Below are 25,822 nucleotides of genomic sequence, written 5' to 3'. Positions count from 1 at the left end.
TGGTACTTTCAGGTTACCCCCCCCTTGCCCCCCCACCATTTTTCTTATCACTTACTTCCTGACTCCCTTCCCCCAGTTGTGGTTTCCTTGAGGGCTGGATCTCAAAGTCAGCCTCCTTCCACATTGGTAATTCATGGTTCAGCAGCCTAGGTTTCTGCCGCACCTGATAATTGATTGATCAGAATTGGCCCCAGCTGGATGCTCTGCCCTTTCCCTCCTCAGAAACATCACAGAGAGGGTATATTGAGAAAATGTTGCAAAATCCTCAACATGCACAGTGTCCTGTCCTGGTGACTTATCTCTTTCCCTTTGTTCCTCAGTTCTCTGGCCCAGCACTAGCAGTTCAGAGACTTTTTCCTGATCACAGCCAGTCCAGCTCTTTGCAGCCCTAGTGCTTCTGAGTTGCAATTCTAGGCAGGCTTTTGCTCCTGAAGGGCTGTGGCCATGCTGACTGGAGGCATGAGCAAATTTCCACAGTCTGGAGTTGGGGTCTCCATAGCACTGTAATAAGCGAGGGACAATGGCATGTAGAGGTAGGTTTGAGACACGAAACACAAACCTGTGTCATGTCCTTCAGTTAGGTAGTGAGGGAGGTGGGGAAGGGGTGCTGAGTAAGCTCAAGGTCAGTGAACATCAATTGCTGGGTTTATGGCTAACCTTATTTTGGATTCTAGGTAGTGTAGACCATGGTGACAGCTGAAGTTGCTTTATCGTTGGTAAACTATTTCTGTTGGATAGGTTTAAGAGGTTGTGTGAATTGGAGATGTGTAGTCCAGTCTTGTTGCTCATGTGACCCTTTTTTTGGTGACATTTCTCACTCTTGGCTCTCCTCCTACCTGTTCAACCATTCCTTCATTTTCTTTTCTGCCTTGTCCATCTCCTGCCCTCAATTGTGTGTGTCCCCCAGTGCTGCTATTATAGGCTCTATTTTTTCAGTATACCCTCTCTGTGATGTTATCAGTTCCTTTGGGTTCAATTATCTCCATAACGAGTACTCTCAAATCTGTGTTTTCAGTCCTAATCTCTCTCCTGAGCTACATTCCCAAATTATACATTTGAGTTTTCCATTAATTCTAGCAGCTTTTTGGCTTGTCCTTCACAATCTGCCTTGGCAATAGTCACATCTATGCCAGATAAGTGTATTATTTTCAAAAAGATTTATGACTTTCCCTTCTAAGCCGCAGGGATGAAAAAGACAGTTCTCTTCTTCACTTGTGCATTGGAAGAAATGAGTTGGCATCTTGACAGGTTGCTGTCATTAGTAGGTTATCACAGTTTCCCATAGAGACATCTCCAGCCAAATGTCACATAGGCATTTCAGACTCATATGTCCAAAATGTAATTCACTGTCTCTCCCTTCCCACCTCCCTATTCTCCAGTCTTCCTTTTTTCTATTGAGGGTACCACCATAGTTCTCAATTCTACGCTCTTGGAATTGTAACTTTACTTTCCCTCTATATATCTAACCATGCTCAAGTTTTGGCAAGTCTTCCCACATCATCTCATCCCACGTTCTCGCTCAGAGTCACCACACTAGTTCCATTTCTTATCATCTTTTACTTGGCTTATTGTAGCTCCGTCCTAATCTCCCTGCTTTCAGTTTCTCCCTTCTCTAATCTGTTCTCAATTCAAGAAATTATTCAGTCAGCTTTTTTTTTAATTAAGTAGGTATTGTGCATGCAAATGATATGGGTAGAGTACTTTGTAAACTTCAAAGTACTATATAAATGCTAACTATTATTATTGTTGCAGCTAGGTGGCACCATTGGATAGGGCCACTGGACCCAGAATCAGGAAGAGCTGAGTTCCAGTACAGCCTCATACATTTACTGGCTGTGTGACCCTGGGCAAGTCATTTACCCTCTTGCCCCATTTTCCTCAGCTGTAAAATGGGGATAATAATAGCACCTACCTCCCAGGGTGGTTGTGAGGATAAACTGAGATAATATTTTAAAGAGTTTAGCACAGTGCCTGGCACATAGTTGCTTAATAAATGCTTGTCCTTTCCTTTCCTGCCTTAATGTTTTTCTGGATACAGCTAATAGTTTCCATTACTTACAAACTATGCTCTTTCATAATTTCAGTACTTCTTTGATTGTGATTGAATGGGAAAATTAAGTTCAGTTAATAAGTAAAATTGTGTACATAATAGTACTTATTTAAGTTGGTATTCCATTTGAAAACTAGGTAGAAATCTTATGTACATACATTTTCTTTAAAGCCTCTACTAAGCCTTCTAGTTTGTATATTTGTAAATCTTTTGATTTATATATGGACTATTTTACTGTGAGCTTGAATACTAATACTAAAATGTAGTCAACTACGTGTTTAATAATTGACACTTTTTTGCGTGTTTTGGTCCCCACAATTCATGTGAACTTTTAGGATGCTCACTTAAGCAATAATTTTACTATTCTAAAACTGATGACAGAAATGTTAAGACTTCTGGTAGTGTGACGAAGCTCTATGACCTCCTGGCAGATGGGTACAAGCCCTTTCTCTTCTTAACCACTGCTTCCTGTTCATGCTATTCTGGCTTCTTCCTACTACCCATCTAGATTCTAGGCTTGTTTCTTGGGAAAAGTGAGTATACCTTCACTATCTTGTCCCTGCTGTCTTTCTGATTCTGAGGGTCTGCTGCTTCCACCTGAATGCTTGAGAATAAGTAAAAATAGAGACTGGAGAAAATATATCAGGAAGCAGGGGAAGTCATTGGTCACAGCTCTATTCACAGCCTTCAAGTGCCACATCAGCAGGCAGCAGACCAAACAAATCTGTGTCTAGTGTCCCTGAAGACATATGTGGACATATTTCTGAAGATTACATGTAAAATTTTCATTTGAAAGACTAATTTATTAAATCCTTTGCATTTCAGTACGGGGATGTCGTCCTGGGAAGATTGTGCAGATGACCGAAGCAGAGGTCCGAGGCTTGTGCATCAAATCTCGAGAGATCTTCCTCAGTCAGCCTATACTTCTGGAGTTAGAAGCTCCCTTGAAAATTTGTGGTAGGTGGCCTGTGTGAACTAATCATCTTCACAGTAATTTAAATTCTTCACTGCTAGTTAAATTTATTTGCATAATGATTTGAAGACAAGTTTAAAATTTAAGGTAATTATAATTGTAGAAAGCATCTTAAATTTAGTCTTCTATTAAGCTATAGAATTATTATACTTCTTTTTGGTGTAGAATATTATTTTGGAGTTTTATATGGGCTTTAAGTGACAGCAGTGACTTTTCTTTGAATAGAAGGATGATGGTGATAGCTCTTACTGTTTATAACCTAAAAGTCCTTGAACAAAGAAAAACTTTGATTCTTTCATCTTTTATTCTTTTATTTAAATTTTAGTGCCTCAAGAATATGTGACTTTTCTTCCCTCCTTGCTTTAATATGACCAAACTTAGAAATTTCATCAAACAATACACATCCTGTTGTTCAGGCCATATTTTTTTAAATCCTAGGTTGTTTGAGGACCTACAAAACCTTCAAGAACCCAGGGTGATTTCCATGTTTTGAAGAAGTATTGCAGTAGGGCTTTAGTGAAATATGTGTGTACGTATGTATGTGTGTTTGTGTACATATGTACATGATGCATATATATATTTGTTTTTAAAGTTATGAATAAATATGGTATACATTCCTTATAATATTTCCTTGCTCAAACACCTTACAAGAATTCAGACTTTAAGTTTTATAGTAAAATTTATTCCAATCATTATTTTTATTGCAGATTCCTCCTTAGAGAGTATTTCATCATGGTTTAGTGAAAAGAGAATGAGTTTAGGTTCTAGTCCTAGCTTTACCACTGAATGGCTTTGGGTAATCTTTTAACCTCTTTTGATCTTGGTTTCCTCTTCTGTAAAATGAGGGAACTGGATAAGAGGTTCTTAATCTTTTTTATGTCATGGACACCTTTGGCAGTTTAAAGCCTCTGGGCTTCTTCTCAGAATATAGTTTTTAAGTACATAAAATACATAGGGATTACAAAGGAAACCAATTATATTGAAATTAATTTGTCAAAAAATAAAAAACAAAACCCTCACACATCCCAGGTTAAGAACCCCTGGACTAGATTATCTCTGAGATGACTTACAGTTCTTATAAGTTTTTGGTGCTATTTTTCATTCTGGCAACTAGACCTTAAATTTTTGTTGTTTTATTTGCATTTTACCTACATTTTTTTCTCTACAGGTTGAAAGACCTTGTTTAAAATATTTTTATACAAAGTAACACATTTTTAAACAGTGTTGAGGAATTGATTCTTAAGCTATACAAAGGCTTAATGTCAGAAAAAACACACTAACAAAGCCATCCAAAGCTGGAATGGCTTACTTTTAAAGTAGCAGTTTTCTCTCATTCAAACTGAATAATCAAATCACTTGTCACATATGTTATATTGGGAATTCTTATTTGAGTATAGTTGGACTAGATAGGTGACTACTGAGATCCTTGACAACTCTAAAAATTCTTTGATTGTTTAACTGAATATGGCTAAAACTAAGTATGAAAAGTCATAACATTAAAAATTAGAAAAGAGTGGAAGTTTATGTTTTTTACAATTATGTAGGTTTATTACCAGGTTGACTAAGTGATAGAGGAATTCACAAGCTGCATCAGCAAAGGGATTCTCCATACTGATGAAATTACAGATCCTTGAAGTATTGAAGTGTTCATAAATGAGATTTTTTTCCTAACTTTTTTGATTTCTCTAATTTGTTTCAATGGTCACATTCTACCTACTGTTTTTTCTTGAACGTCTTTTTGGCAAAAACAATAAAACAGATGTAAAATGTTCATAATTCATCACTTAATGATCTGCTATCAGTAAATTTGGCTAGATTTCCAAAAAATTGATTTATAAGATCTATCTTCTGCTGTAGCTATTCTTTGTAGTGTTTTTCATTTTGTTAAAGACTCTTAGATTTGTCTTCTGCTTTTGCTTAAAAAAGGTCAGTTTAATTCATGTTAAACTTTTCTAGCTTGTACTTTGTTTCCCAGAAATCCCCAGTTGTGCTACATTGATTAAACCTGTTCATTGTGCCCTTAAAATATTTCTTCTTGTCCTTGTAGTGGTCAACTTCAGCTCACCTGGATCATAACATTTACGGATGAGTTTCAGAGAAATCAAAACAAAATTTCTTCATAGTTAAATATTTTCATTTCATGTATTGTTTTGAAATAAATTTATTTTACTTTTAACCAATCTCAAAAAATAAACTCACCCAAATCATTTCGCTCTCAACAGAGGCCTAGTTGGACATCCACTCTTTAAAAGTACCTTGATTTTAAATAGATAAAGAAACTGTGGATAACTTTTAAGTACGTCTAGTTAAAACATTTTTGTACAAAGAAATACCTTGAGTAAAGCTTTATGTTTATAGAATGACTGTTTGTTCTCTAAAGTGGTAGAGATTTTTAAAAAATACTTAATATTCAGTATCATGTAATACAAATTTCAGTTTGTAGACCTTTCTTTTTATTAAGCCATGGGTCATTTGAAAGTAAATTTTGTTAGGGCATTTCTCCTCAACACAGCTTGACATTTTACTTTGCCATAATAATCAACAAGATTCCATGCGGTATAAGAGTTATACTTTTCTTAAACATATTAATAACACAAAAATCTATTACTTGGACTCTTCATATGCATGACTGACTTATAAAAATGTGCTTTTTATTTTTAGGAGACATTCATGGTCAATATACAGACTTACTTCGATTATTTGAATATGGAGGATTCCCACCAGAAGCCAACTATCTATTCCTGGGAGATTATGTGGACAGAGGAAAGCAGTCTTTGGAAACCATTTGTTTGCTATTGGCTTATAAAATCAAATACCCGGAGAACTTCTTCCTCTTAAGAGGAAATCATGAATGTGCTAGCATCAATCGTATTTATGGATTCTATGATGAATGTGAGTAAAAGTAAAAGTTACTATGGAAAATTATTTAAATGCTAAAACAACGGGGAGGGGGGATAAACAATTGAATCTGTGAGATTTGCACTTGAATGTTTAGCAAAAAACAGCACAGCTTCATGTATTTCAAAGACCAGGCATTCTGAACATGGAAAAAAAAACCAGGAGGGAGATATATGTCTTATTCTTCCATTTCCTGGAGGAAGGATTAGTGAGTGGGAGGGGTTTTGCCATGTACAACATAGTAGGATCTCATCAGCATGCATATAATTCTAAGTTGAGAGCAAGGAAAATAATCCAGATAAACCAGAGATGCCAGTAGGTAAATCAGCTGTGAAGATTTTCCTAGACATTTCTGTCCTGTTTTCTATCGAGTACTGAGGAGTTGATTCTCAGTACTTTTGACAAGCTGTGTTATTAAACCCCATGCCATGAGAACTGTTTATCTGTTTAAATATATTGCTACTACTAATTTGTGCCATTAAACCTGGATAGACAAGGAATATTACATACTCTGGGGTACACATGTACCAGTGCTACTCTTTTCAACTTGATTATCCTTTTAAAAGTATTTTTCCTTTTTTCTTTTCCATTTTTTGTCAATAGGAGATATATTGTTAAGTGAAAACAATGTTTCCAAGAGATGAGAGGTCATAGCCCATTTTCCTGCTCATTTTTTGTTCAGTTACGAACCAGAAAGCTACCTTCTTGCTATTTTCTGTTAGTTTCTCTTTTTTTGCTAAATCTTTGTTGGTTCAGAGATTTATCTGGTTACAAAATGAATATATAGAGTTAGTTTTGAAATTTACTAGTTTCTGTGTTAACTCTGAACCTGTTCTGGGTTATATTTACTTTATCTATCCCATATTATGAGAGCAGGCCTTTTGAATTGAGAGCTAGTTTCAAAGCCAAAAAGATCTGGGTTCAGGTCCTACTCTTGATACCTACAGATGGCATATTCCTGGACAAGTCACTCAACTTCTTAATGCTTTAAGTCAGAAGTATCAAACTTGTGCTGCTTTTGGCAGTTCTCTAAGACTTTAAGTTGCAGGGAACATATACATTGACAGAATTCCATATGAAGGAGTTCCCAGTATCAATGACATAGAATGTCTCTGTCTCTATTTTTCTGTCTCTCATACATACATACACACACAGAGAGAGAGAATATTATAATAATAAACTAATGTAATAATACCACTAATATAGCATTATATAATAATTTAATATAATACAATAACCCTAATGATATATTATCTATAATATACATTAGAGACAGACTTTATTCATTAATTTCCTAATTTAGGATCTATAACCAATTTTTGTCAACTGAAGTTCATTTTTGCACTATTTTAAATAGTTTTTGCTTAGCAAAACTTTTTAAAAGATGTCAAAACTCAATACTAGGTGTGGAATATTGCATTTATTTTTAGGTTTTTAGATTTTATTGGTTGGCTTTGCTAGTTTTCTTCTGCTTCTTTTTGATGTTCTTTGTTATATGAGAAAGTTCTCTGGGAGAGAGGCTGGGTGGGGTTGGAGATACATGGGGAATTTTAAGGACCTTAAAAACAACAAAAAATTTAAAACTCAGTGCTCTCATGGGTACAAAAGATTAGTTCAGTCATTGATTGCTTAGTAGAGTTGCAAAACTGTAAAATCTTTTTCAAGAACAGCCTGGCAACATACAGCAAAGTTATAAGAATACACTGACTTATTATTGGGAATAGATCTTAAAATTATTCCCCAAAACAAACAAAAAATTGTTCCAATGCTCCCTAGTAGTGTTAAATGTAATTACATATAGTTTAAGTATACATTAACGAAAGGATAGTTAAATAAATTGTGGAACATAAATATACAATGCACTCAAGACGAACAAGGATAAGGAATACAAAGAAATCTGTAAAGATCTTTATGAAATAATGCAAAATGAATAAACTGAACCAGAAAAATGGAAGTAGACAGTAAATATAGAAGGAAAAGTAATGAGGATAAGAGGACAAAATACAAATGAGGATTTAGATGGAATGATTGAAAAATAATCCTTTTTGTTGAAATTAATTTTAATATAAAGAAAGTTTAATTGATTGTATTGATATTTGAAGGTAAACTTTTAATTAAACAATCTTGCTGAACAAATGAAAATTTTCATAGCTAAGGAAATAGTCCTTTTGTTTATAAATCATCCTTTTCATAGATCAGTTTCCCCGAACCTTTTCAAGAAAAATATCCGAGTTTTTGTTGTAGTTTTATGTACCTAAATAGTACACTCTCTTTAGAAGATTTATAATTTCATTGTCCTCCTAGAATTAATATGAATCAGTGAGATTTTGCTATATTTCAATGGTTCTTTGGTTAAGATACCTGTGTCTACAGTAGATTTTAAGCTTTTTGAATTGGTCATGGAAATCTCTTTTTTTCGACATCCTGCTCTTCTAAAATTTACTTATTTCCTGCTGGTGAGAAGACATGGAATTATGGCTGGCTTCTAGTACCCAGAGAAATGTCTTAAAGGAAAGAAATAATCAAACATACTTTGATATGGGTTACATTCAGCCCTTACTGCTGATAGGTGTTGAGGCCAAGCCATGAAATTGAAAATCTAAGGAAACCAGCATTTAGTTCCTCCCTCCTATCCCACCTGTGGATCACTTACTTACTATTATAGCATAATGGCAGCTTTAAATAGAATTGCAGGGCATTTGTTTTGCTGAAGTTTCTTATGGCAAACTGTGGGAAAAATTTTAGCATTTTAGCTTCCATTTATACCTTACTACACAAGTGGTACTTTCTATACAAGTGGTAAGACATTGAAAAGTAAAAACTAGCTAGCATCAGGAAATGCCCTTTGCTTGGTTCCAGTTTTAAACTTTGTTAACCAGTGATCCCTTAACCATCTTCAAGTAAAAAGAATTGACATTCTACCCAAAATCTCAATGCCTCTCCACTCCCCTCTTTACTCCTCCCACCCACGCTACACAGAGTACCAACTAGGTTTTGAAAGTGAGTCATAAGCTGTTTGAATATATTTGAAGCTGGGTTAATTTGCCTAAAGACATTTGGTAGACATATCTTTAGTAAAGTATCTTAGTGCTTATTATGATCTTTATATTAAGTCTTAAGTTCAGTTTGGGAAATGATCCTTTAATTTTATTCATGATATAGTTAGGGTATATGTGACTTCCTATAAACTTATTCTATATGTTGATTTTATAGGCAAACGAAGGTTTAATATTAAACTATGGAAGACTTTCACAGATTGTTTTAACTGTCTGCCTATTGCAGCCATTGTGGATGAGAAGATCTTCTGTTGTCATGGAGGTAAACTAAGAAATTCACCTTATTTAGATTTCTTTTTCATTATTATGGTTATCTTCCTGATAATAGAAGAATAATTAGGAAATCAAGCAACTGAAATTGGATCATGAGAAACAAAAATAGCTCTTATATTTATAAGTATGTGTATATATATATATATATTTTTTTTTTCACTAATTGAGAATTGTATTTGAGTAATGAAGTTGTATATGTTAAGATACCATTATAAAATCTAAAAATTCCTGACATCTTTTGGAGACTTTTTGATCTAAACTAGTGGTCATCAAGCTATAGCCCAAGGGTCAAAGTAAAAAACATTCTTAGCTCACTGGCTTAAATCCAGTGGGCAGTAGTTTTCTAGCCCCCAAACTAGAGTATTACTTGAGCTCCATTTTGCAAATTGCATTTTGCTCTGATCTTGTCAGAAGACTTTCTACAATCATCTTGCTGATGTGTTTCCTACTTCACCAGTCCTAATCTCATTGAAAGGATTTTTTTTTGTGCACATGGACAGAGCTTTAGACATAACAGATTACCTGTTGAGATAACAAAAATGTATGTGAAGATGAATATTGCTTTTCCATATGGCCTGTGCAATACATTGGAATGTATAATAGCTTATGTGATAGATAATGGTGTTCTGTCCATTTCAGCAGTTGTTGAATACCTATTACCTTTATGTCTGGCCTCAGGAAGCTTAAAATCCATCCAGTTAGAGAGAAGATATTTGTATATGTAAAAAATACAACAGTAAATTCCAAAATGTGTGGCACATAAAGTAAATGCAGAATTTCAGAAAAAGTAGAGATCAACAAGGCCTCGAATTGTTGGGGAAAGCTTATTACAGAGGGCATAAGACTCTGGCTTTGATTTTAATGGCTAAATTTTGGGGAGAAGATACTCAACATTTTTAGACTTTGTTATATATTCAGGGAACAGAGAAATGACTTGCCTGTCTCTAATTAAGAATACATTTTGGCACCAAGCATGAAATAGATTTGTGTGAGTAAAGTAGGGCCAGATTATAAGGGACTTTAAATACCATGCAGAGGAACTTGCCTTTATATTCTGAGTAGTGAGATATATTCAAGGTTTTTGACTAGAGAAATAACATTACAAAAGCATTTTTCAAGGAAATTGGGCAGCAATTCAAGTATGGAGTGATGACCATCATTCTTTTGTCAGGACATAGATTAGTATAAGAGTAAAAATTGCTTCCCATTACTGTTACACGTTATAATTTATGTAGTAACTTTTACATCCATTATTTCAATTGGGTATCACCAACAATCCAGTGAGATTGGTAGAGAATGACTTACTCTGAAGGTCATACAGTCATCCACATCTTCTGACTACTTGTACTGGTCTTTCTACTACTACACCAGACTACTTCTCTTATAGTGACTGAATATGTTTTAAAATCATTAAATATTGGATTATAATAGCACATGCACAGTTACGTGACTGGCCATGTTTGGCTGGGTTCTCAATAGGTCTTTAAGTGTAATAGAACTAGTGGAACTAAGAGATGATTAATTTTTTTAAATTTTAAATTAATTTTTACTTGTAACTTCAGCACCAAATAAAATGCACGTTTTCATATACATAGTAGAACAGAAAAAAGAATTATACATGGAACTGAGAATCTGTTTAGGTACAGGTTGCTTCTTAAAAATATGTGTAATAAATTTAACATGTAACTTCAAAGCTGTCCTGTTCGGTGATGCCTTCTTTCTTGTCATATAAAACATACTTTAATTACTTTTTTTTTTTTTTGGAGGTGGGCTTTCTTATCCTCAATCCCCGTTTTTCACCCGCTCCCTCCAGATTGGAAAAAATAAAAGAAAATCCCTTGTAACAGATATGCATAGTCAAGCAAAACTAATTCCTGTGTTGGTTCTATTAAAAAACATGTCTCATTCTGCATTTTAAGTCCACAGATGATTAAATATAATCATACTGCCCCAGAGAGAAACTTGGAGAAATCCCAGTAGCCAGATAGCCCAAATAATAAAGCCTTAATTGTCTTTTAAATTTCCCCTCCTTTTCTAATTCTCTTGCTTTTCTTTGACTGATTTTATACTTTCCAAAAATCACTAAGTAGTTATTGAACAGCAGCCCTTGATGAGCTTATAATTTAGGTAGGAAGAATAGAAAGCACCATTTTTTTCCTGAGTCACCACTGTGTAACTGTAAAAGACTAATTGTATTAGCGCTTGTTAAGTGTCTTGTTGAGGAACAGTGGATGGAGCCCTTTTGCTTGGTGGATTCAAGAAGTTTGTTTTTGTTCAGTTTTCAGTCATGTCCAACTCTGCCATCCCATTTGGGGTATTCTTGGCAAAGATGCTGGAATAATTTGCCATATCCTTTTCCAGCTCGTTTTACAGATAAGAAAACTGAGACCAACCGGGTTAAGTGACTTGCCCGGGTCATACAGCTAATAAGTGTCTGAGGCCGTATTGAACTCAGGTCTTCCTAACTCCAGGCCTGGCACTGTGTCTACTGGGCCACCTCGTTGAACTCAGGAAGATCTGAGTTCAAATATGCCTCAGACACTTAGTAGCTTTGTGACCCTGGGCAAGTCATTCAGCGTCTGTCAGCCCTACTTTCTTCATCTGTAAAATTAGGATGATAATAGCACAAATCTTTGAGGGTCAAATGGGGTAAGATATGTAAAGTGCTTTGCAACTGTTAAAGTGCTTTGTAAATATTAGTTATTAATTATTTTCCCAGGGCCAGACCCTGGCATTTTCTGAATTTTTGTAGTGTTTGAAATGCTTCCAAAGCACTTTTTGATTTTCAGACACCAGTAGGACTGATGAGTGGGGTTAAGAGAGGGTAAAGTTGTATTCGTTTTTGTTTTTAAGAAAATACAAGTGAATTTCATAGAAGATGGAATTGGGAGGAGACAAAGGATGCTTTTTTCTTCCTTAACTCCTCCTACCCTATTCTAACTTGTGAGTCTCTACAGTAGTCTTCAGTTCTCAGTTTTACACTGTTTACGCTTCTCCTTGTCCCTGTACTGTCAGATATTCTTCATACCTCTGCCATTCTAAATGATTTAGAAATCTAGATGCTTGACTTTTTCCCTATCTTGAAGATTGAGTCTGATAATTAGCAAAAATATCTAAGTCTTGCTAATTCTTTTCTTAACTCTTTGCTAATTGCTAGTCCTTGCTGGAACTCATGCTAATGCTTTTGTTCCCAAAGAAAGTATATGATGAATTTCTGTATCTGTCATTGTGTATTAGATATTTGCAGTAGCCTCTCATGGCCAGCCTGCCCCCAGTCTCTCTTCTCACAGTCCATCCTACACAGCTGCCGATTTAATTAATGAATATCAAACTGTTACCCTGTAACAGGCGCTGTGCTGGGAAAACATACAGCAAATGAATTAATCCCTTCTGTTTCTGAGGCATATATAAGACTATATCACTGTCATACTGAAAAATATTAAGTAGCTCCCTATTGCCTCTAGAATAAAATGCAAAATCCTCAGCCTAGCATTTAAAGTTATCCAAATCTAGCTCCCACCCACCTTTCCAACCTTGTTTAATGTTATTTCCCCTCGTGTGTTCTGTTCTTATCATACCAACCTACTATTCTTCAGATTCGATATACTACTTGCCACCTCTAGGCCTTTGCACAGGCCTATAACTGGAATGCATTCCCTCTTTACTTCTGTCTCTTAGATTCCCTACCTTTCTTCAAGGTTCTATTCGGGTGCAACTTCCTATGGGAAGCCCTTCCAGATTTCCCTGATTGTTAGTATTCTGTCCTTTTCCTGAAATTACTTTGTATTTATTTATCTGATACTTGTATCTACACCAGTGCCCTCTTCCCTCTGGAGGATTGAGAATTCCTTGAGATCAGCAGTTTCATTTTTGTCTTTATATCTTCAATACCTGTCATAATGCGTTTTATATCATTGGCTCTTAAAAATTAAATGTAATATGTAAAATCATATTGAAATGGAATATAAAATAATAAAATAATATAACCTATTAAATACAAATTAAAACTTTAAAATTGATTTGAATTGCATATAGACTTCATCTTGGGGTTGTAGGTGGAGCTCTCTCTTGTGTTCATTGTAAATACATGTTTGTAAATTAAAGGCAGCATAATATGATGGAGGAGCAAGAAAATAGAGAGCAAGACATTTTCTCTGATCCCTGTGACCTCTCAAAACAAATTATGTACCAAAGATAAAGCAGCTTCAGCTGTTTTTATGGTCTAGGTCAAAGATGCAGAATCCAAAAGAAGATTAACAAAACAAAACCCAAGAACCCTAGGGTACTAGTGGGTAGAAGAAGGATGTTTGCTGAGTGAGCTCAGGGCAGGCACTGGTTCTTGGGTTTTGTTTTGAAGGGGGTGAAATTACCAAAGATTTCAATAAGGAAAAAACCCAAAGACCTTGAACATAAGCAGATAAATCAACAGAGAAAACATTAAGAACAGAAAGAAATGTGCCCTCCAAATCTAGTAAGTGAGTTCAAATATCTATGAATAAATACTGCAAAGTAATGGAAAAAGATCCAACACTTGATGAGATGGTGGACACTGTGGAACATTGGGAGAATATGGAACCACAATATGCTGTTCCTGAAAGATTCAAAAGAAAAATGAGAATTATGAAAGCAGACTTTATGACCTGAGCAGCAAAAACAGTGGGCAGAATAGAAAAGACTGGAATCTGCCATGGTGAGTCTCTCCCGAGAAACAAAAGAGAGCAATAAATTGGGAATGCATGTGTGCAGAAATGAAAGACAATCTAGGAGAAGCAAAAAACAGTAACATTAAAATATGCTCACTGGGCAAGAAAACATATCGATCTCAAAGACAGGATATATGGAGTGTGGCATAGTGGAAAAGAGCATTGAATTTGGAGTTGAAAATCTTTGGTTTATTTTAAGACTTTGGCTTTGAAACTTGTGAATCATGTGACTATGCAGGAGATCACTTAACCTCATTATCTACCTTACAGTTAGAAGAAAGTGCTTTGTAAACTGTCAATTGCTATGTAAATGTGAGATCTTTTCTATGATGTTTGGGAGATATGAAATAATTGAGCTGAGATTAGAAGCCTGGGAAGAGCTAGTTCAAGGAGATGATTTTGACTAAGTCACCAATATAATGTGGTACCAAACATTGCATTTTATTAAGATAGAGGTAGGGACTGGACCTGTGATTTCCAGCCTTGAGCCCTGAAAAAATTGTATCTTACGCAGAGTCAGAAAGCTGGTAAGGGTTAGAGCCAGGACTGGAACCAATGCTTTCTGGATGTCAGTGCCAGTTCTGTATCCATGACACTATATTGCCTTTATTAATTAATTTTAAGAAATTAATACTGTTTATTATATTTTTTAAAGGTAGTATAGTATTTCTGTTAACATTTCATGGTTTTTTGGCATTTGACGAAAAACATCTTTTGTGTGTAGGTTGAATTAGATAGCCGTTAAATCTCTTCTAACTCTGATTCTATGATTTCCTCTGTTCTCCAACTTGTTTACAAATTGTATATTTAATATTTGCCTAATGATAAAGATTACCCCTTTACAATGTAGAAATGGTCTCCCATTTTAGATAATAGGATTTAGAGCTAGAAAGCGACCATAGAAATTATCTAGTCCAACCCCTATTGTCCAGATAAGGAAACTGGGGACTGGAGAGCTTGTGTCTTAATACAGTTATCCCTTCCACATTGCAACTTTCCCCATCACAGTTTTGATATAGCGTGGGTCAGCATAAGAAATCAAATGGGAATTTTTGGGGAGTTTTGCAGAAGCCATAGACAACACACAAAGTTCCAGCAGACAACACAGAAAAGGTTTGGAAATTCTGAAATGCATAAAATATAGGTATACTATTGTATAATATCAACATATTTTATCTTTTAATGCCATGAATATGTAGTTTCTTTTTTAAAAGTTAAAATAAGTAAAAAGTTAAAGTTTATGAAAAGAATACGAAAGTTAGCAGATGATACACAGAGGCTAGAAATGTAGAGATATTACATTGACCTACATATAGCTTATAACCAAATACTTAACCGAGATTTTACAGTAAGTTACTGTAAATACTCTGTAAAAGAAAAAAAAAATTCAGACTTCTTCTCTGGTACAAAGGGAGGGCCAAAAAAATTTAAGATTCGCAAGATCATGGGGGCATGAAAGGGATAACTGTAGTAGTATTTATGTAGTACTTTAAGGTTTGCACACCATTTTACATATGTTGGCTCATTTGATTTTCACAACAATCCTGAGAAGTAGATGCTGCTATTATCTTCATTTCACAGATGAAGAAAATTAGACTGAAAATGGTTTAAGTGACTTACCCTAGGTCACTCAGATAGTAAGTGTCTAAAGCAGCATTTGAACTCAGATCTTCCTGACTCCAAGTCCAGTGCTCTTTCTGTTACAACACATAGCTGCTAACGTGATTTGTGTAAGGTTAAACAGGTAAGAAGTAGCAAAAATTGGGATTTGAACTTAGGATCTCAGACTCCAAGTCCAGTGTCCCGTCCACTAAACCACAGGTTTGACTAAAATGCGACAATTTTGGTGGATTTTTAAAAACAATTATTCTACCAAAATTTCTATTTTTAGTGTAAACTCTTTCCAAGTTCTGTTGAAGAAAGTTGCAGGGACAGCGAGTGGACTTAGAGCATTTGTTTGACATGTTCCCATGAATGGTAGTGTTTGGATTATTGTTCCAGAGCAAGAGTTGTAAGAGGTAGGTGGTAGCAGCTTTGAAATGGCAGCAGTCAGAAGCAATAAATGGAAATCTGGTGCTCAGGAGCATACTATGAACATGGCTAGAGGAAAAGTTAAAATTCTGACAGTGAAGGGAAAACTTAGAATGAATTGCTAAATCAAGTTATGAAATTTTCTTTTGTGTAGACTTGTTTTTAAAATGGAGTAAGTTCTTATCCCTCTTATTAGAGATGACCCTTTGAGTAACTAGGCATAGAATTCTGTATCACTACTAGATATTTTTTTTCAGCTTGCCTGTAAAATTGCATTGAAAAAAAATTAGTTGTAGGCACTAAAGGAATAAGAACTATTTAAAATATAGTAGGACATTAAGTTATATAAAATATGGATTCTTTATTTCTTAATGTGATATCATGAATTGAATAGATTGTGCTGTTTTTCTATTGACTTATGATTTTTGTAGATACTTGTGAATGTATACTTAAATAGCTATCAATAGTCAGAAGCAAAGGTTGATTGTATATGTATATGGATTATAATAGTTCCTTGAAGTCAGACAGTCTTGGGGTTTTTTTTCCCCTTCAAAATGAATGTTTGTTTCTCAGTTTTCAATAGTTTTTTTTTTTAACTATCTTTTTGAAAGCAAAACAAAGTTGCTGTGTTTTTAATGATAAATTTCCTATTTGCTCTCGGTTCTGAAATTGTCATTTTAAAATATATTTTATTCAAGTACAATTAATTTCTGAGGTACTTTTTATTGAATAATACTAAATGTTTATACCACATGTATTTCCCTTGCTTTCTATTTAGGACTTTCACCAGATCTTCAATCAATGGAGCAGATTCGGAGAATTATGAGACCAACAGATGTCCCTGATACAGGTATATTATGCTGTAGACTTGGATAAAACATTTGTCTTGGGTAAAGTGCCATTATATTGGGAGATTTAGCAATTTGGCTCAAATTTAATTATGTTTAGAGTTCTACCTGGGTGCTGCTCTATCCAGGAGGTGGATTAAATGGATACTGCTTGATCTATACTAACTTATATCTCTTTATACTGAAATCATCTCACCAAAAAAAATGGATTTAAAATTTGATACTCTACTATCGTGATTCTGGCCATCTTTAATTCTCTCTTCAAGTTTTTCTCATGTTCTTCCTCTATTAGTATATACTTTTGAATGGTACCTTCACATTTAATTACTCTTCTAGGTGTTGGTCGTTTCACGCACAAACTAACTTCCATCTTCAGCCCTTTTTCAGAACAATTTTTAAAAATGTGTATGTATGTATGTATATATGTGTATACCTGATCTAATGTTAGTCACCTTCTTTAAATTTTTCCAGTAGTTCTTTTATAATCTTCTGCCTCAAGTCTGCTAACTTGATAAGGCCCTTCCCAAGAATTAGCCAGTTTTATATAGTTAAAATTTGATGTAACCAAATAGTGTTAAATGACAAAATAGAATAACTTTTGAGGAGCTGTAGCAGGTCCAAACCAAAGTAAGCAGAAATTACCTGGATGGCAAAGTGTGGTGGTTGACTTTTGCAAATGATCTTGTTGTCCTTTGTTCTGGACAATTAGTTTACTTCACGTTGCAATAGTAATGAAGGGAAGCAGAGGTTCACTCATTTAAAACCTCTGCATTGGCTTTGTAATGTGCATTTGGGCTTTATGTGAGTATACATATGTATAATCAAAGAATTAGTATAAAGTCATATTAGTAAGGCCTAACTTGGGGGACATGGAAAGTTTTCCAAATTAACCACTCTTATTCAACTCTTGGAATAGCATCATCTTTCATAACAGTGCAAAATACTAACTTTGCTTCATACTTCCATTTTGCAGAGCCTCTTTGCTGGTCTACAAATTGCCTACCAGCAAAAAGGAAATGGAGTAGCAGATATCAACAAATTACTAAATTAAGCAGATGATACTGTAGAAAAAAAGTCATTCTTTAACAGAGTTGACTATTCTTGGAGTGTATCAAACTGGACTTAATGTTGGCATATGAGAGAAAAGAAATTAAGTGAGCAAGTAAATCAGCCTCTCTGGGTCCACTTAATGGATCTCTGAAGTCCTTTTTAGCCCTAAATCTATCATAAAAGATTTATTAAACACTTATCTCGTGCCTCAAAGTGTGCTAGATATTTACAGGTAAAAAACATAAGATGTAAATATAAGAGGAAAAAAGTGAATTAATGTTACCATAGCACAATAACATTTATAAAATTCAAATGGTAACACCTTAGAATACTAAACAAGTATGTTAAACCAAGCCTTTGTGAAAGAGCCCAACCATCCAACAATCTTATATCATTTGACCATTTGATTGATGTGTGTGTGTGTGTGTGTGTGTATGTATGTATGTATGTATGTATGTGGTTATTGAAGGTCCTTCAAAAGTCATTGCATTGACCCTTCCAAAGCTACCCACCCCCATGTACAAGCATAACATAGAAACTTCTATCAAAATATTTAAATAAAGGCACATAAAATAAGCTTTAGCCATCAATAGAACAATCACCTTTAGTGAATCCAGTGGAAGGAAAAGAGGCAAGTCAGATGGCACATGAACATGAGGAAAATAGTACTTCAACTGATGGAAATAGTAGGAAGAACTGGCTATGATCATAAACTAGTTTGTGTTTTAGATGGGCAGAACATCCCAAGTGGCAATGTCATGTGGGCAGCCAGTGGTACTGTTTTGGAACTCAAAAGAGAAGTCAAAGCTAGTGATAAAAGATTTGGTGGTCACTTGCAGAGATGAAGCCATAGGAGCAAATGAGATTGCTAGAGAGGAGACTGTAGAGAAGTTAGATATTTAAGGGCAAAATCTTGAGGATACCTTGCTAAAAGATTTAAAAGGAACTGGTGAAGGAAGACAAAGGAGAAAAGTCAGAAAAACAGGAAAAGTGGTGAGTCTGAAGCCGTAAGAGAAAGGAGTATACGTAAAGATAGGGTTAACCAAAGTGTCAGATGCTGTAAATTGGGTCAGTGAAAAGAAGATGACCAAAAAAGGTTATTGGATTTAACAATTAAGGGATCATTGGAAATCTTTTAGAAAACAATTTTAGTTTCATGTTGGTGGCAGAAGCCAGATTGTAAGGGAATTGAGGGCAACTCGATGAAAAAGTAGTTATCCCTTCCACGTTGCAACTTTCCCCATCACGGTTTCAATATATCTCAGGTCAGCATAAGAAATTAAATGGGAACTTTTGGGGAGTTTTATGGAAGCCACAGGTGACAACAAAAAAGTTCAGAAACTCAGAAATGCATAAAATATGTATGATATTATATAATACCAACATATTTTATCTTTTAACACCATAAATATACCCAAATTTTACAATAAGGTACTCTGTAAACCACCGCATAGAAGAAAAAAATTTAGACTTCTCTGGTACAAAAGGAAGGCGCAAAAATTTTATGTAGATTTTCCAGAGTACAGGAATGCCATGTCCCTGTGTGGAAGGAATAAATCAACACTACTATGATAAGTAAATAGTATGTGTACATCCCATCATTATTCAATTATCCAGATAGTGTAAGGGCATAATGACTTTAATACTAAATAATTTTAAATAAGATCAATATCTAAAAGTCAAAAGGAACTAAAAATTCATCCATGTGAATGAATGAATGAGCATTTACTATGTGCTAAGTATTGTACTAAATGTGGGGATTAAAATACAAAAAAGATTAGTCCCTGACCTCAAGGAGTATACTTTCTAACAGGGGAAGACTACTGTAAACTTAAAACAGAGTGGTAGCCAGGAAGGGATGCTTTGGTTTAGACAGTTACCAGGATGGTAAGTGGAAATTTGGGGAGTAGATGGACATGCCCTTTCAAGTCACAATGAAAGTATTGATTTGATTATGATTCCAGAATTATAAAGTTTGGGGAGTAGAGAAAGTGAGGCAGTACAGAGGTGGGGAGTAAATTGAGGCATGATCTGAAAGAGTGGTCCTTACTAGGCATTAATAAATCATTTTCTGGGCAAACTAGATCCTAATTTCTCTTTAAGGGTTGTAGAAATATGGACTTTGAAACATTGCCATTTTGCCTTTAATGATATTTGCCTGATATTTTTTTTTGTTTGTTTTTTGTTAGGCAATGGGGTTAAGTGACTTGCCCAGGGTCACACAGCTAGGCTAGTAAGTGTAATGTGTCAAATCTGGCCCTCCTGAATCCAGGGCCGGTGCTCTATCCACTGCACCACCTAGCTGCCCCAGTTTGCCTGATATTTAACATTGATACATTGTATGACAAATTTAAAGACCTTCCTACTAAATAAATCAATTATAGTCTAACTTTTATAAGATTTGGCCCCCAAGATTGCAGGTTTCTGGCTTTAGAAGAGAACTGCCCAACTACTGTAGTCTTAATGTCTCACTTAATCTGTATTGAAAAATAATGTCTAGTGCAAAAACAAAGAAAGCACATTCTCAGAATACTAAGGAATTATAATGATGGCATGAAGAAGAGTTTTGTGTCCAATTATAAGTCAGCACTGACTTCTTCAAGGAGAATCTTGTAAAATGTATATCTCTAGCTTCAGAAGACCTGCAAATTTCTAGGTTAGGTAGTCAGAGTCAAAACCAGTAGGTACATTCAATGTAGAATTAGAGTATTTTTTGTTATCTTAACAGTCTAAAAGTTTTTCTAATTAAAAAACGCAAATGTGAAAAATAGGTGCAAAAGAGGTTCATTATTCTTAAATGAAGACCCCAAAGTTATATTTTATGATAACTGATAAAAATATAGCAGAGGAAAAATAGGAATCTGAACACAACTAAGCATATAGGTGTAGAACTGATCATATTTTGGTTTGACTATTCATGGAAATTAAAGAATTTTCTTTTTGAAAGTATTTCAGATTGCCATTATCATTCTAATTCTTCCCATTTATCCATAAGACTTCTTTTGTTTTTCCATCTAATAGCAGCCACTTTTCTCGCTGATTTCATATTCTACCTGGAACTGTTTCCTGAGTTGGGCAGATTGGTTTATTTAGTAGAGCCTTTAGTTTCATCTTCCAGTCTGGACTTCAGAGGTGGTCAGTGAAGGAGCTGCCTACATCAGTGGGAGTGTAGATAGTATATTCTTCCCAGCATCAAACTGTCCCCAAATCCAGATTTGATTTTTAGTTTTCATATTCATTTAAACTTTGGAGGTTTATATTTATTAAACATTGAGGTTACTTTTCTCCACCCTCAGAAGCTGGCTCCCTGACCTTTCATGGAAAGTTGAGGCACTAAGAGTAATTTAGTCTTGAAGTCTTTGTTTTCAGAGGAGGTACAGTGTAACAGTTTCCTTTCACTGGCTTTCCATTAGGGGAATCCAGAAACAATTTATTCTTGTTGATTCTCCACATATTACGGGCTTTAGGACTTGATTTTTTTTCCTTGCTGGATTTTGACCAGGTGACCAGTTAAGTTCTGCACTACAGTTTTTTTTCAAGTTTGCATATTCTTTGAGCAGCTCCTGGCCAGGCTTCTGCAGCAAACCAAGAGCTCAGCCAATGCCAACTTTTTTTCCCTAGAAGTGTGGCAATGAATGGAATGAAGAAAAAGAGGTGGTTAGCTGGATGTTTTAGAGGGATCACGGGAAGTTTGTTTTGTTCTTGTTTTTTGGTTAGGATTAGGAATATCTGTGTGTGTTTGTAGGCAAACGAGAAATAGCCAGTAGAGAGTTAGCTGCGCCCTAAGAAAAAAGTGGGTTATTCCTGGAGGAAGTAGGAAGAAATGGCATGGATTTAGACCTGACTCCTTGTCAGAGAGTAGGAATTTTTAAATAATCTTTGGCCAAAAGGATGAGAGCAGGAGATAAAGAAAAAAATTTTTTTGAGTAGAGGAAGAGGTTGGTAATTGAAGATTTCCTCTTGGATGATTTAAATCTCAGTGAAGTAGAAGACCTTCTGTTAATATGGAGTACAGAAGTACAGATTCTGACTTAAAAGGAAAAGTTTGAAGCATTTGCAGTAAGGAATTTGGTAGGGCATCAGTAAGAACAGTCAGTAATGTAAGCACTTAATATGTGACAGGCATTGTGCTAAATGCTAGTAATAGAAAGAATGACAAAATTCAGCACCTGCCCTCAAGGAGCATACGTTTTAAAAGGGACAGAACATAAATAACGAGGTCCATGGAAATATACAGAGTAGTTGACAGTAATCTGAAAAGAAAAGCCTTAGTATCGGGGAGGGGGTCAGGAAAGGCTTCCTTCAGAAGGTAAAATTTGTTAGGAGTTTGGAAGGAAGTCAAGAATAGCAAAGGGTTGAACTCTGACTAAACTTTCCACAGTCTTTGTGATTTGGTGTTAAAGGTTTTATAAATAGACTTTTTTTCACGTAGAAAAAATGCTACTTTAGAATATTTGCAATTTCTGTTTTAACTTAAGATATGGAAGCATTCCATCTATCAAATAGATTACCTTTTTATTGGAACATGTGATCTGCCTGTGATTCACATGTACATATGTAAAAAATTAATTTCATTATTGCAGAAAACTCTTGGTGTGGAAAATTCTTTTACCAGTACAAGTCTTAAACTCAGTCTCAGTGCCTGGGGAACAGAGAGGTGAAACAACTTGCCCCATGGTCACATAGCTAGGATATGTCAGATGCAGGATTTGATCTGAGATATTCCTGCTCCAAGGTCAGCTCTTTACTATTCCACACTGCCTCTCATTGGACTCTAGTAGGCTTCATTATAATTATTTTTTACTTTTATGTATATTGTTATATATCATATCACCAGGTACAATGAACATCCATGTTTTTAATTTGTATTTGAATCTTAACATTCAAATAAGAAATTGAAGATAACCTCGAAAGTTGAATTAAAAACCTTATCAAACCATTGACATTTGACATCTTACCCTCTTTGATTATTTGCAAAGTTTTTATTAACATTATATGGATCAGATATTGTTCTTTATTGTCAACAGGTAGAATTCAGTTTAGTTGTAGATTTTCTATTAACCAAAAAGCTGTGACATGCCTTAGTGACCTGATTTCATCAATGTGGATGCTTCTTCCAGCAACACAAATATCTTTGTAGAATATCTTCAAGAGTTGTTCTCTACCAAAAAAAAAATCATTCTGTGGACAGTCTGACTAATCATTGCACAGGAAACATGGTGTCCACCAACAGGCCTGCCCCTAAAGTCTTTCCACGTTAAACTGGCCTACAGAATGGTCTTGGCACTTAAAAATTTTTTTTTATTATTATTATGAACTTACCAAGCATCAACAAACATGAACGTTTCCCAGTACAAAGAGAAAAAGAAGAGTACATATGAAACTGTGAGTCTCCAATATGTACAGTTTTTTAAAATATGTATTTCAGATTTAACATAGAAGTTCCAACATTTTCCTGCTTGTATGTCTTCTGAACTTGCTTGTGTTCTGTTTACTTAAGTTTAGCCATTTTCAGGAAGGTAATTTTGGAATCTCAGAGTTGGAAAGGACCTCAGAGCCCAAGTGGTCAAATGTGTGCCTATACTCAAAACCCCTGGATGACATCTTTAAGCGGTGATCCAGTGGAGGAAAGCCAATACTTTCCAGGATAGACCATTTCACTTCTGAATACCATATTTTACGACGTAATTGTCACAGATTTTATGACAAATTTTTGGCAGAAAAATGGGGTGCGACCATTATGTGAAACTTTAAAAAAAAATCGCTTGTGCTGGTATACTTGTCTTTTAGTTTCCGCCAGTCTTGCACTAACTTTTCACTCACTGAAAACCGTCTTTCCACAGCTCTGTTTCCATGCTGTTCAGTGAACACAATCACTTTCAGCTTGAAGCCCGCAGAATAGTTTTTATATTTATCCATAATCAGAAAGAAATGTTTTGCATGTTAATGTATCTCTGGCAGATGAACTGTACGGTTTAGCTAGCATGGGAGTCTTAACACATGACTAACTTATGTCAACTTTGCCCGCCTACCCACTCCCTTTGCGCCTATGGCTTTTCGTTGGGTTGAGTGACAGTACTATTTGTACTGCAGTGCTCTAAACAAACCATAGAAGTAGGCTTTCAGAAATATACTTATAATGCATGTACACTGAGAATTTGAGGCTCATGGCTCACAATGCATGAGAGATAAATGCGTATCTCCCTACCAGTGGTGAATACATTGCTGCTCTGTTTACCTTTTAAGCAGTGATGAACAGAATTATACAATGTGACCATTACAAAATGAAAGGTTATAAACCAATTTTTGGACTGAACAAAAAACAACAAAAAAAAGCAACAATGCAACAATTATGTGGTGCAATACAGTAGTTCTCATTGTTAGGAAATATTTCTCACATCACACCTAAATTTGTTTCTCTGCCTATTTTATCCATTTTTTCTCCTTCCCTTTGGCGCCAGGTAGGAATAGTCTAATCCTTCTATTTGATGGTTCTTTAAAAACTTGAAAACAGCTACCATTCTTCCTTCCCATCTTAGCCCCCATCCATGTCTCTTGGCAAAACATCCCCAATTCCTTCAGTTGGCTTTCCTAAGGCATGGTTGACCTCTACTGTTTTTCAGTTCCTCTGTATGATCTTCTTTCTTGTCAGTTTCCTTTCTGAAATGTTACACAAAACTGAACATTATTCCAGATCTAGTCTGACCAGAGCAGATAGAGTGTCATCACCTCGCTAGTCCAGCATGCTGTGCCACTCTTAATGCAACCTAAGATGTTGTTAGCTTTTCTGGGTTCCATAAAGCCATCCCTATTTTATTGACAACAGTTGTGTGATACTATATTATGCTTGTGAAGTTTGCTTTTTTTTAAACTCACATGAAAGACTACATTTTTTTCTCATTAGATTTGTCCCATTATTCTATTCCATTGAGATATTTTTAGTTCCTGATTCTCTTATTCAGTGCTTTAGGTATCTACTGTCTAACTTTGTGTCATCTTCAAATATGAGGAGCATATCCTCTCAATTAAATTCAATCCCTTAATGACTTCTCTTAGGATCATAGATTTAGAGCTTAAAGGGGCCTCATTTTACAGATGAGCAAACAGATCCATAGGGATTAAGTGGCTTCTCCACACACTAAGTGGGATTTGAACCCAGATTTTCCTGACTTTACTAAATGCTCTTTTGGATCAGGCCACTCATCTAGTTTTAAATTCTCTCAGCTATACCATTATTTAACTTATAGTTCCATTTTGTCCATAAGGATAGCAGAAGAGATTTTCTCAAATGTTTCAGGTATATTATAGCCATAGCATTCCCTCAGTGTACCTAGCAATCTAGTAATTCTATCAAAAATTAATCTGGTCAGTCATGACCTTATTTTTTAAGTGTATATTAAATTTAACATTAGTACCAAGATTACCCTGCTTATTTGTGTTCCCCTCCTTCCTTTTGCTCTTTTCTGTGTATTTTTAAATGTTTTATTGACATTTTTTTCCCCGTTACCTCTGTCACTGCCCACCCCTTTTTTCTCTCCCAAATAAATAAAATGTTAGGAGTTTTAATAGTCCTTCCTTAAAATGAGTATAGTTTCAAGTGAAACAGATTTGCACATTGGCCCTGTCTGACAAGATGGGAGTTGTTTTGTACCTCTAGTCCATTATCTCTGCTAAGAGGTAGAAAGTATGTCATGATTTTTTTTTGTAGTATTGATCAGAGTTCTTATCTCATTCGTAGTTGTTTTCTTTGCATCATTGTAAAAGTAATTTTCCTTGTTCTGCTCAATTTACTTTTCATTAGTTCATACAAGTCTTAGATTTCTCTGAGTGCATCATGACCTATTCTTGGTGAAACCATGCTGATGCTTAGTGATTGTCACTGTTTGCCTTTCACAAATCATGCCGCTAATGATACATTTATAAATTTTGCCAGGAACTTC

The 25,822-nt window shown here is 35.1% G+C and overlaps 1 protein-coding gene across 1 annotated transcript in view; it reads left to right on the top strand.

The window, feature by feature from the left end:
• The window catches only part of PPP1CB (protein phosphatase 1 catalytic subunit beta), a 76,341-nt gene that overhangs the window by 36,203 nt on the left and 14,316 nt on the right, over window positions 1–25,822 (top strand). The window contains exons 2-5 of the mRNA XM_027850464.1: window positions 2,876–3,007; window positions 5,685–5,915; window positions 9,135–9,239; window positions 16,763–16,834. Of these exons, the coding sequence (XP_027706265.1) occupies window positions 2,876–3,007; window positions 5,685–5,915; window positions 9,135–9,239; window positions 16,763–16,834 (540 nt within the window). The remainder of the gene's footprint in view (window positions 1–2,875; window positions 3,008–5,684; window positions 5,916–9,134; window positions 9,240–16,762; window positions 16,835–25,822) is intronic.

The sequence above is a fragment of the Vombatus ursinus genome, unplaced genomic scaffold (genome assembly GCF_900497805.2).
Source record: "Vombatus ursinus unplaced genomic scaffold, bare-nosed wombat genome assembly UNPS02009062.1, whole genome shotgun sequence".
NCBI classification, from domain to species: Eukaryota; Metazoa; Chordata; class Mammalia; order Diprotodontia; family Vombatidae; genus Vombatus; species Vombatus ursinus.
The sequence above is the reverse complement of the archived record's forward strand: the minus strand, read 5'-3'. Positions and strand labels throughout refer to the sequence as shown.